We start from the raw sequence: 11,857 nt of genomic DNA on the forward strand, positions 1-11,857 counted from the left end.
GTGTTTAGAGGTTATGGAAATACTTGGGGAAGAAAAACTTGTGATGTGTTGTTTGTATTTTTTTCAGTGGATGAGGTCTCAGGAACCATCGCTTGTTACACCTAGGGCTTTTACTGTGTTGTTCCCTTTGTTGGGAAGAGCGAGGATGAGTGATAAGTTGATGGTTTTGTTCAGAAACTTGCCATCTAGCAATGAATTCAGAAATGTTTGTGTTTATAATGCTGCAATTTCAGGCCTTCTCTCTGATGGCAGGTATGTATCTACGTAGCACCGACACTTCAGACTGATAGTTTGTTTGTGTTCAGTGTCGACACATTTAGTCTTCGCATTTAATTATTTTTATTTTCCTAAATTGTTATTGCTGTGTTTACATGTTAGTATCGGTATTATGTTCGGTATCGTCTTTTAGATACACAAACAGTTTGGTTTGCTTGTTTTCTCTCTTCCTGATTTTGTTAGACCTAGACTAGGAAGGTTGAGATGAGTAACAAATGTATATGCTAGAAACTTGTTAGTTTAGCACTGGTCTAAAAGCATGATGATGGCTTGCTCATTCTCTTTTGTATTTGTTTTGACAATACTGGTAATGAATGAAACATTGAAATTTTAAACAACTTTTACTTGGAATTCTAATCAATGATGGCACTTTTTTAATGTTAAAACAAATATCAAACAAAACCAGTGTTGTCGATGCAGGAGAATGGCAGTCCATGGTGGAGAGGTCAAAATCCACTATTTTTGTCCGGCATATAATCCGCCATAGCCGCCATCATGTGTAAAATGGCCATAAGTTGCTGTCTGTCTATATTTCTTGCAAGTTCTCCTAATGGCTTGGCTTCTACTTTTGTTTCATAGCTCCTTTTTATTAATATTATTTTAGAAAAACTTTGTTGCGTCAAAAAAGTGAAACTGCAAGTGTATTGTTTCTTAAGTGTTTTTATTTTTTAAAATGCTTTATTGTATTTATATTATAGTTGTCCAATTGTTGAAATATTGTTTCATTTAGAAAATATTTTGATAGAATATACTTTTAGGTCCATAAATTTTTAAATTCGGGATTAATTAATAATTACCATGATGATTTGACTAAGTTTTTGGTATTCTAGGGATTGAAGTAAATCATAAACAAGACTTTTCAAACCAATATAGTTTTTCCATTGTTGCAGATGAAATTCCTTTGATTACCTGTGAGCTTATTTTGTTTTTAGATTTGTTGGTTAGTTTGTTATTTAGAAGCCTGCGGGCAATATTCGACTTACGTAACTTCTTGTGTGTTTGTTTTGGCATCCAAACACATCATTCATTAGCTACTTGTAAAAAGATTGAAATATTTCAATTAACCTCACTTGTTTTGACTTTTGATTCTCTGTGCTGCTTTCAAATTTGAAACTCTGCAACATTAGGAAAGTATCTATAATGATCAAGATTTAAGATATCTATTTTATTTCCCAGAAGTCGATTTGAGAACGCTTCCGAATTCTGACAAATGTTCCTATATTGTTTAGAGGGCAGTTGTTTACTCCTTAGAGTGCCACATATGATAAAAGTTCATTGTTGATGTCTGTCTGGTTGTGTTTGTTAGGTATGAAGATGCTTGGAAGGTTTACGAGTCGATGGAAACAGATAATGTTCTTCCAGATCACGTGACATGCTCTATTATGATTATTGTTATGAGAAAACTTGGCCATAGCGCAAAAAATGCTTGGCAATTTTTTGAGAAAATGAATAGAAAAGGAGTCAAATGGGGCGAAGAAGTCCTTGGTGCATTGATAAAGTCGTTTTGTGTCGAGGGCCTGGTGAGTGAAGCTCTCATCATCCAATCTGAAATGGAGAAGAAAGGGATTTCTTCAAATGCAATTGTGTACAACACTCTGATGGACACATATTGTAAATCCAATCGGATAGAGGAAGCCGAAGGCCTTTTTGTTGAGATGAAAGCGAAAGGGATTAAACCGACCGCAGCTACCTTCAACATTCTAATGTATGCGTACAGCCAAAGAATGCAACCTAAGATTGTAGAGAATCTTCTGGCAGAAATGCAGGATTTTGGGTTGAAGCCAAATGCCAATTCGTATACTTGTCTAATCAGTGCATATGGGAGGCAGAAAAAGATGAGCGACATGGCCGCAGATGCATTCTTGAAGATGAAGAAAGTCGGTATAAAACCCACTTCACATTCCTATACAGCGATGATCCATGCGTATTCAGTTAGTGGCTGGCACGAGAAAGCTTACGTGGCATTCGAAAACATGATCAGAGAAGGTATTAAACCTTCGATAGAAACCTACACTACATTACTAGATGCATTCAGACGTGCTGGTGACGCCGAAACATTAATGAAAATATGGAAGCTGATGATGAGCGAAAAAGTTAAAGGAACGCAGGTTACATTCAACACTCTTGTGGACGGTTTTGCCAAACAAGGTCTCTTCATGGAAGCAAGAGATGTAATATCCGAATTCGGGAAGATTGGATTGCAACCGACAGTGATGACATATAATATGCTGATGAATGCATATGCGCGAGGAGGGCTAGACTCGAAGCTTCCGCAGTTGTTGAAAGAGATGAAAACTCTTAAATTAAGACCAGATTCTATAACATATTCAACTATGATATATGCTTTTGTCCGCGTTCGAGACTTTAAGAGGGCATTTTTTTATCACAAGCAGATGGTCGAGAGTGGGCAGGTGATGGAGTTAAGTTCTTACCAGAAGCTTCGTGCGATTCTCGAAGTTAAAGCTGCAGACAAGAACAAGAGTGATAAGGTAGCCTTGCTTGGTATAATTAACAAAAAGATGGGAATTATGAAAAAGAAGAGGAAAAAAGATGAGTTCTGGAAGTACAAGACAGGACATGTGAAAAGAACATAGTTCTGATGTTGATGTATAGTATAGTAAATATAACTTTTAAGTTCAATTTTGACACACTTGAGTTTCTTCATTTTAACTTTGAACAATGTGTTATCATATGCTGCTTCTTCAATAAAAAATACATGTCACTCATTTTCAGATAGATGTGGCTAGTTTGAAATTTTAATATTTTTATGCAGATATTGAGGCTATTCATCACTTGAAAAACAATTATAACGATAAGATGTCTTATAAATCATGATTGGCCATATTTCCTCTTCGATAGACTATATTTATATGTCATCATACCTTGAAAAAATTACCATTGCATGATTCTAAATAAGTAGGGCAAGGTAAAGCGATCAAGACAATCGCTTTACCTTTAGCTTATGAGAAAAGAAAATTTCCTAGTTAATAAAAAGGATTCGGGTAATCATGTCATGAGTTTATTACTCTATATATTTTACTATTTTTAAGAAATATTATTAGTAAAGAGATGCAAGTACAAATTCTTTCAAATTTTTGTTCAATATCATATTAGACATTTAACATAATATATCATTTATATTAATATGTTGGGGTGGTCATGGCCATGAGACCCAATGAAGCTTTGTCACTAATTATATATAATTACATCATTATCGATATTTTTGACACATCTTGATTATATGTGGAATAATCATAGATTAAAATCAAAATTTATAGTTATAATCTATCTATATAATAATAGGAGGAGTGATAGCAACACATTCTTTAATATATTTTATTTAATTAATTAAAAATTTAAAAAATTTGAAAAAGCAAGTAGAATGGTAAAAATTATCTCCATATTATATTTTTATATATTTATTACTTAATTTTATCAATACAAAATAATTTATTAGTAGACATGGAAAATGCAATCGTTTGAATTTGCCCATTAAATTTTTTTATTAATAAAATGTAATATTAATTAATGACGACTTCTTCAAATATTTTATATATAATAAAAATATTTTTGTTTTAACTTTTTTGACCCAAATTTTATTGTAATATTTACTTTTGTTTATCAAGTAAATTTCATACAATGTATATTTATTTGACATAATTTTACTTAATATTTTTCAACAAAAATTTATCAATGCATGACACAGGTTTCAGACTAGATATGATATCTATATAAGCTACAAAACATTTACTGCATTCCACACAACTAAACAAAACTTCAAGTTTTCTTTATCTTGACAGAACTTCAATAAAATCATCAATATCTTGTAAAATATTAAATGTTAACATTGTCAACCATATAACTCAATCCATCCATAGCTTCCACTAGCCACCTCTGGACCAATGTCAATATATCACAGCTGAAGATGAACCCTAATCAATTTTTTCTTCCGACGATTCATGTATCCAGTTTGCTCTCCATATGATAGGTGATGATAGAAGACGTTCTGTTTTCCACCCTAATGACTTGAGCTGTACCAAACATAGAGTCAGTTTGGATAAACCGATTAAAAAACAGTTATGAAAGGAAAATTATTAAAAGAATCTAACAATAATCAAGTGTTTTAGACTATAGCTTATTTTAAGTTAAAACTGGTTTTCGCGTCACAATATTTTTATGAGCTCTCCTAATTAACTTGCCCATAAATGTATATGAACTTATGAGGACTTTTTCATAAAGAACCTTAACTTAATTTTAATTGAAAAGCTCTCATAAGTTAGAAGCTAAACCAAACTGAACCATAGTGTTTTTTAATCTTTCATTTGTTGGATATAAAGCTCAGCAAGGGGTTAAGGGTGTTGGAAGAATAAAAAAATAGGGTTCAAATCCTGTTGAAAGAGAAAATACTAACATAACTAATATACGAATATTTGTCTATCCAAAAAAAATAGCAGGTACCATTTTATTAGTTTTGTTTGATTCCCACATCATAAATATTCTTATAAAATTCATCAAGAAAGGAAAAGATAATACAATCACACTGTTAAGAATTTAAAGAAAGTAAATAAGCAGCTAAATAGAATTTAACTTGAAGCTTAAATATGTACCTTCTGAATAAATACTTCATACTGTTTTTCCATCCATATTTGGCTTTCTGAATGCAAATACTTGCTTTTATAATCGTTATTTGCGAGAACAAGAGCATGAATAAATGACTTTAGGACATCGGCACTATTTGAATCTTTATGAACAATAACATCAACGATTCCTTTCTTTTCCACTAGTAAGTACTTGGCTATATAGAAGGAACACAGAACAAAGTAAGGTTTGAACACTTCAGATGGAAAATTGAAAGCCAGTAGTTAAAAACAATTTGAGAATCAACCTTTTGTGTAGTAAGATGCTACAGAAAGCAAATGCTCCTTACTGTTAGTGTCAAACAAAAAGAAGTTGCTAAGTGAGCTTTATAAATGACATTTCAAAGATATTAAGACACTATAATCAAGCCATAATCATGGACAACTTAAGCTTTGAGCCAATAGTGATAATATATACAAGTAGAGCAAGTGCTAAATAATGTTTTAAATTGGGAGAATTATTTGAGGCCTTGTTTGCAAATAAAGATGACACAGAACTTGTAACACAACAGAGGACCATTACCTTGAATGGTGGATTCACGTTTGGGAGAGCCAAAAGTGATTCTGGAGACTAATTGATTTTGGCATGTTTGGAGGTTTCGATTAGAATTGATTTTGCCTCTTGAACTGATTCATACATGAAGTTATGATTTGTAGCTTTTACCTCTAAACGTGATTTTTACACTCAAATGTATTGTTTAACTCCCTTTCATGTGGCCATATCTAAACATAATTATTTTACATTAAACTCACTTTTAACAAAAATCGATCTTGCAAAATCAATTCAATCAAAATTAATTTTTGATACCGTAGAACCAGACACACTGAAAGCACAATCATTTTCTAGGACAGGGACACAGACCATATTTTAACAACTCACATTTCCATTTCATCAAATGAAGAAATCCTTGTGCCTAAACGTACTTTTGTATCCAAGGAATTGGCTTTCTTTGAGATCCATGAAGTGAGTTTATTGGGTAAAACATGCTCCTGTGAAGAGACCTGTTTAGGAGAGAGAACTGGCAAAAAGTTTAGAAGCATGCATTAATATACAAAGACAACGAGAAAATAATAAGCTAGCTTCTAAGGTGTAAATCAGATTCTCTTTGACAGGGTGCTCTGTTAGGACTTAAATTTAGTAGAATTAGTTTCTAATAGTTAGGTACTTAGTTCAGGTTGTTATAAGACTATTTGTATAAATAGGGAGGTTATGGAGTTAGGAGCATTATCATTGAATATTATAAGCACTTATTGAATAGAGAATAGCCTTTATTGTGAAGGGGGAAACCCTTGGAGGAGATATTCTCTCCTATTCTATCATTTTTCTTAATAAAAGTGTTATTTCTTTGGAATCTAATTATTGGGTTCCAAACATGCTCACTCTACCAAACCAAATTTGTTTTGGAGAAACATTTGGGGAGGGGTTAAAAACAGTGTTGTACTGTTGTCAATCATGAATCGTGGTAAATAACAGTTTGATCAAATTTTGCTACACAAGATTGCTATAGCACCACTAGAGCTTCTATTTGATAACAATTTGTACTAAATAGCATATTGTAAAACAATAGCAATTCATTCAAATTCCATATACCGGCGATTTAACAACACTGGTTAAAAAGTACACTAGAAATCCTTGATGTGACGAAACTGTTCTAAGATGCAGACGATTTTATGTTTCAATGTAATAAATGGTCTAACTCTAACATCAAAGATAAGTTGTGGATATAATATAAGACAGTAATTAAAACTGGAAACAGACAATACCTTGGCCAGTCTCCGAGAAATGCTGTAAAAGAATAGAGCTCCTTTCAGGGTTTAATGAGTTCAATGCCAAGCATCGAACAGCTCGATAGTTTGCTACATTGAAACAAGACACCATTTGCATTATCAAGTTAGAATCAGCATGTGTATTGGGGAGGGCCGGTACATATTCACCAAAGAACAAGACATCCATATTAAAATTATGAGATCTCTAACTTCACAAAGAAAATGGGATTAATTTAATGAGAGTAGACAATGTTTTCAATTGTTAAGAATATGGTATAGTAGAATCTTATCATTGAGTGTAAGCTTGCAAGACAACACAAACAAGGTTATCTTATCGACATTCAAATTGTGAATCAGAAGACCTATTTTACGAATTGTGAATCGAATCTTCTTATGAACATTAAGATTCCAAGGCCTTATTGTTAGGAAACCAAGAATTGGATTCCTAAGAAAGAACACTTTTATTAGGAACTAGGAGAGAAATCTCTCCTCCAAGGGTTTCCCATTCACAATAGAGAATAGTCTATTCACAGTTACAATATTCAATGATATCTCTCTAACTCCATAACCTCCCTATTTATTTACAACTAACCCATTAACTAACTATTATTATTAACTAGCTCTTCTCATCTAAGTCCTAACACTTTTCTTTTAGTTTTCTTCACAATTCTAAAAATGCAAAGGAATGTACAAAATAAAATAACAATTTGTAATTTGAAAACATACCATACATATGAAATAGGGTCAGAGACAAAAAAGAAAACCAAATTGCTAGTGGGTGTCCAATGGTAATACGAGCAACAAGCATTCCAAGTGCCATACCAATCATCGTGGCCACAGTTTCTTGACTTCCTTCCTATCGATATACATTAACAAATCAAAATATATCTATTTATCATACCCTTCTAAAAAAACTGGGTTTAAGCTAATAATATAAACAGTTAAAATAAATGCAATTTATACCTTAGCTGATATATCTGCAGCATTATCCTGAAGAGCAAAATGCTGAGTCAAAGCTGCTCTAGTGGCTCCACTTGCAACCCCAGCTAGTCAAAATCATGTTTTAAGAGGCATAACATTTAAATTTTGAAAAATATAGAATACAAATATGATACCACTCGAGAACTAAATGAAGAAAAAAAGTGCCCTAAACTTGGATGATTCCAAACATTTTTCTATTTAACAACGTTATTTGTTAGGAAATGTTTTATCCTATAATCTAACATAAACTTAAGTTACAAAGTTACTTACATGAAAACTAAAGAGGGGTAAAAACTTTAAGTAACTAACAAATTATGTTACTAATGGATTTTCGAACTTATACAAATGTTGGAACTTACTGAAAGATCTTGATATGCTTCCTAAGCAAACAATAAAAACAAAAGCTGATGGAAACAATGGTGAAATGAGGTCCATTAGCATACCTGAAATCAGTTTAGAAACCTTCGCAGATTAATATGAAATATGAAGACTGCAATGTGAAAATCAAATTTAACACAGTAGCATCAGTAAAAGATAAACTGAAGACTTGCTGTTAAATTTTAGTCTCACGAAACAGATTAAAAAAAAAAACAGATTTATACGTTAGTGCCAAGTAAAGCATTCTAAATAGAAATTATCTTCTGCTCATAATCTCAATATATTATCAATACTAAATTATTAATATACCAAGATGAGCATATCATGATCAGTACATACAATATGCAAAATCAAAATTTTAAATTGATGCAAACAAGTCTGTGTCAGTGTTTCATATCAGTTAAGAGCAAAAAAATCATATTCAACAAAGTCAAAAGCTTTGGAATTCAAAACTAGGATAGTGTTTTGTTTTCACAAATACAAAACATGATTCTGTCCCAAAAAGAGAAGTTCACATAAATCTTCAAAAAAAAAAATCCATAATCAAAATGTTTTCTTCAAGGACTTTTTTTTTTCCATTCCTTTTCAGTTTTCATCAATAATACTCCTAATACAAGCTTCCTTTTTTTCCTACCCCTTAAATTTATTTTCAATCTCAGTCCTTGAATCCACATACTATGAAACCAACACTCAACTTGTTAGATTTTTATTGGCCTGTGTCTATACACCACAGAAAAATTTCGTAAAGAAAATGGTTGCACAAATTTCTTCTATAAAAAGACCAAGTTCAAACAATCTACCAAGATCATTCATGAGATCTGCAACCAATCGCCACATTTTTGCATTGCTATCAAGGTTTGATCCCTGCAGCATAAGGAGTAAACAGAAACATAGTTAAAACAACATGATTTGAGAATTATTTGAGTGAAGAGGAAACCAGTGTATGCAAACCTAAGCATATAATGATCCGCATAAAGTCGTGGCTTCATATTTCATTTTAAAATTAATAATAAAGAAGGAATATAATTGCATTCAAGATACAGACCTGATAGAATGTGAACAAGATTCCTCCAAGCATGCCAGTTAGATCTCGCAAAAACCACTGGAAATAGTTTCAACATTCAATGTCAACACATTGCAGCCTTAAGAAACACTAAAGTCAATGTACTGGAAAAAGAAAAAAACAGACAACTTGAGGTACAAAAATCGATTTTGTAAAATTAATTTTAGTTAAATGCGAGTTGAATGTAAAGTGGTTTATATTTGAATACATTCGATGAAAAGTGAGTTGCATGATAAATTTGAGTGTAAAAACCACGTATGGAGTCAAAGACTACAAATTCTAGCTTTAGGTTAGAATCAATCCACGAGCAAAATAAATTCCAATAGACGTCGTCTGAACATTTCAAAATCAATTTTACATATTTGGAATCACTTATAACTCTCCCTACCATGAAAACAAACACACTAAATAAATGCAGAATAAAAATAATCGATACCTGAAAAGTGGCACCTATGACCGTAGCTGATTTCTCACCAACTCCAATAGCACTCAAGAGAGCCTGAAAGGGATTTTGTTCACAACTCATGCAATCTAAGCTTTGTATTACAAAAAATAAAACATACAGTGCAACAATGTCTTACCTGTGTAGAAAGCATGGTCCTTATATAAGTTGAAAGACCCTGCAACAATCAATCTATAATTACTCAACAACAATAACATACATAGTTTTGATGACATAATAATAACTTAATTGCCATGTTTCTTAATTTAATAGTTACCTGCAACAAATCCCATATTTGAAAAGGAACATAATCCGGAGTAACACTACTTGGAAACCCCTGAATATTATCAATAGCAAGAAAAAAGAGAAATTCTTTTAACAATGATGAAGAAAAAGAACAATCACACAGTGATATTGTAGTTGCATACACAATTTTTATTTGAGTAATTTTTCAATTTGGTCTCTTAACTATCACAGTCTTTTTGTTGGTTACAGTTTTTAAAAAAATGAGAATCTGAAAAATAATCTTTAAACTACTTCAAATGAGAAATTTTTTTCAGTTTAAAACTTAATTACTACATTTCTACACGTCAAAGACTAAATAAGAGATAAATTGATAGTTGAGGGAGTAAATTGACATTTTACTTATTTTTATTTTGATCCATGAGAATTAAGAAAAATTGAAACTTGCCTCAGGTACAAATGCTTGAAGAAATCGTGTCCAAAGATGGGTAAAGCGGGCACCAGATCTGTGTAAATTGAAAGAATAAGAATGGGATAATTGCTGTGAATGGGAAAAGGAAGAAGGAAGAAGAACCTTTGAATGGAGAAAGAGGAAGAAGAAGCCTTGATGGTGAAAGTCTTAGAGAGCTTTGTGGGAGATGAACCATTCCATTCTTCCAATCTTAATAATGATGTTTTATTGGAGACATGTGGAAATGCTGAAATTGATTCCATTCCCAGATGAAGTGAAGTGTCAATACCTTTGATTGATGACTTCGCAGGTTGTTTGTCACAAGAGTCCTGTAATGTGCATCAAACAGCTTTTTTGCAATTGACCAGAATAACCAGCGGTATCATATATTAAGCAAAAGATTTTCTAAAATGTATTTTCTAACGGGTTTTTGATGGTTATATCCTCTTTTTATTTTTTTATTCCCCATCTACCCTACTTTGAAACAATATTCCTGAAATGCCCTATTTTTTCGTTCCTTCAGGAAGTCGTTCCCTGGGGAAGCGACCTCTTGAAGAGGAAATTTTTCAATGTTAATAGGGGGTCGTTTCCTGGGGAAGCAACCTCCCACTGGGTTTGTTTTTTTTTTTTTTTTTTTATATTTTAAAGTTAGTTTATTATTAGAATTATTAATTTAATTATTTAAAAAATAAAATACTAATATTAAATTACAATAAAGTATAGTAATAAATTATAAATAAAATTTATATTTTAATTATTATTATTATTATTATTATTATCATTATTATTATTATTATAATAAATAATTATTATAGGTATAATTAAAAATTATTATAATTAAAGTGATTAAATAAATAAATTAAATGATAATAAAAATTAAATAATGATAACAATTAAATGAAAAGAAATTTATATTGATAACATGAAAATAAAATGAAATACATTAAATTATTAATTTAATTATTTAAAAAATAAAAATACTAATAATTAATTAAAAATACGTTAATAATTAATTATTAATAAATGTTATATTTTAATTATTGTTATTATTATAATAAATAACTATTATACTTTTAATTAAAAATTATTATACTTAAAATGATATTAAAAATTAAATAATAATAACAATTAAATGAAAAGAAATTGATATTGATAACTTGAAAACGAAATGAAATACATTAAATTAATAATAAAAAAGTACATCAATCAAATTTGAAAAAACAAAATACATTAAATTTATATCAATGATGTCCACCTAAATGACCCCAGTCCCACATGTACGATGTCGCCGAACTCGTCTAGCTCTCTGAACAAGTTGCGGTTCTTCCAGTTCATCGTCATTTTGATCATTTTCTTCAATGTAAGCTGTAGATGGATTAGAACCACTGCCACCTGCTTCCATTACATTTTGGGATTGTTGATTATACATTGAATCAAATACAGCATATGCCGACTCAGGAGTTGTGCACTGAGTTCCAAACAAATTATAGAGAAGCCCATCTTCTGTCGGATAACCGGGTGTTGGTATTTCTGGCACCGACGGAACGTAATACTGAGATGGTGGTGGATCATAAAATGGAACTTCAGTAGCGACGTGTATGTGAGGTGATGATGAAGAC

At 31.4% G+C, this 11,857-nt stretch overlaps 2 protein-coding genes across 12 annotated transcripts in view; one reads left to right on the forward strand and one right to left on the reverse strand.

Annotated features, from left to right (window-relative positions):
* LOC101514739 (pentatricopeptide repeat-containing protein At5g50280, chloroplastic) overlaps positions 1-3,012 on the forward strand; it is a 3,879-nt gene extending 867 nt beyond the window's left edge. The window contains exons 2-3 of the mRNA XM_004490135.4: positions 1-252; positions 1,583-3,012. Coding sequence (XP_004490192.1) covers positions 1-252; positions 1,583-2,870 — 1,540 coding nt within the window. The 3' untranslated portion in view covers positions 2,871-3,012. The remainder of the gene's footprint in view (positions 253-1,582) is intronic.
* Positions 3,013-4,002: 990 nt separating this feature from the next.
* Positions 4,003-10,698, reverse strand: LOC101515066 (protein root UVB sensitive 3). Of its 11 annotated transcripts, none has more exons than XM_004490136.4 (15): positions 10,362-10,642; positions 10,236-10,293; positions 9,822-9,881; positions 9,684-9,722; positions 9,539-9,601; positions 9,085-9,141; positions 8,840-8,903; positions 8,021-8,104; positions 7,644-7,726; positions 7,407-7,536; positions 6,678-6,770; positions 5,794-5,932; positions 5,162-5,202; positions 4,884-5,071; positions 4,003-4,307 (listed from the first exon to the last, which is right to left on the reverse strand). In XM_004490136.4, the coding sequence occupies exons 1-15, from the start codon at positions 10,499-10,501 to the stop codon at positions 4,209-4,211; spliced, it is 1,338 nt and encodes a 445-aa protein (XP_004490193.1). In that variant the 5' UTR covers positions 10,502-10,642; the 3' UTR covers positions 4,003-4,208. The 11 variants fall into 11 exon arrangements, 7 of the variants coding, with proteins under 7 accessions (XP_004490193.1, XP_027187356.1, XP_004490194.1 ...); XR_001143344.3 differs by lacking the exon at positions 4,003-4,307 and adding an exon at positions 5,437-5,636 and having other exon boundaries at positions 4,973-5,071; positions 10,362-10,697; XM_027331555.2 differs by lacking the exon at positions 6,678-6,770 and having other exon boundaries at positions 10,362-10,664.
* Positions 10,699-11,857: the final 1,159 nt, after the last annotated feature.

The sequence above is a fragment of the Cicer arietinum genome, chromosome 2 (genome assembly GCF_000331145.2).
Source record: "Cicer arietinum cultivar CDC Frontier isolate Library 1 chromosome 2, Cicar.CDCFrontier_v2.0, whole genome shotgun sequence".
In the NCBI taxonomy this organism is placed as follows: domain Eukaryota; kingdom Viridiplantae; phylum Streptophyta; class Magnoliopsida; order Fabales; family Fabaceae; genus Cicer; species Cicer arietinum.

Excerpts from the sequence above, each read along its gene's own strand:
- LOC101515066 (XM_004490136.4), bottom strand. The coding sequence starts at position 10,501 with ATGGAATCAATTTCAGCATTTCCACATGTCTCCAATAAAACATCATTA. Across the intron at positions 8,105-8,839 it reads AGATCTCATGAATGATCTTG|GTATGCTAATGGACCTCATT; the intron begins GTAGATTGTTTG and ends AACTGATTTCAG. Across the intron at positions 5,203-5,793 it reads TCATTTGATGAAATGGAAAT|TAAGGAGCATTTGCTTTCTG; the intron begins GTGAGTTGTTAA and ends TGACACTAACAG.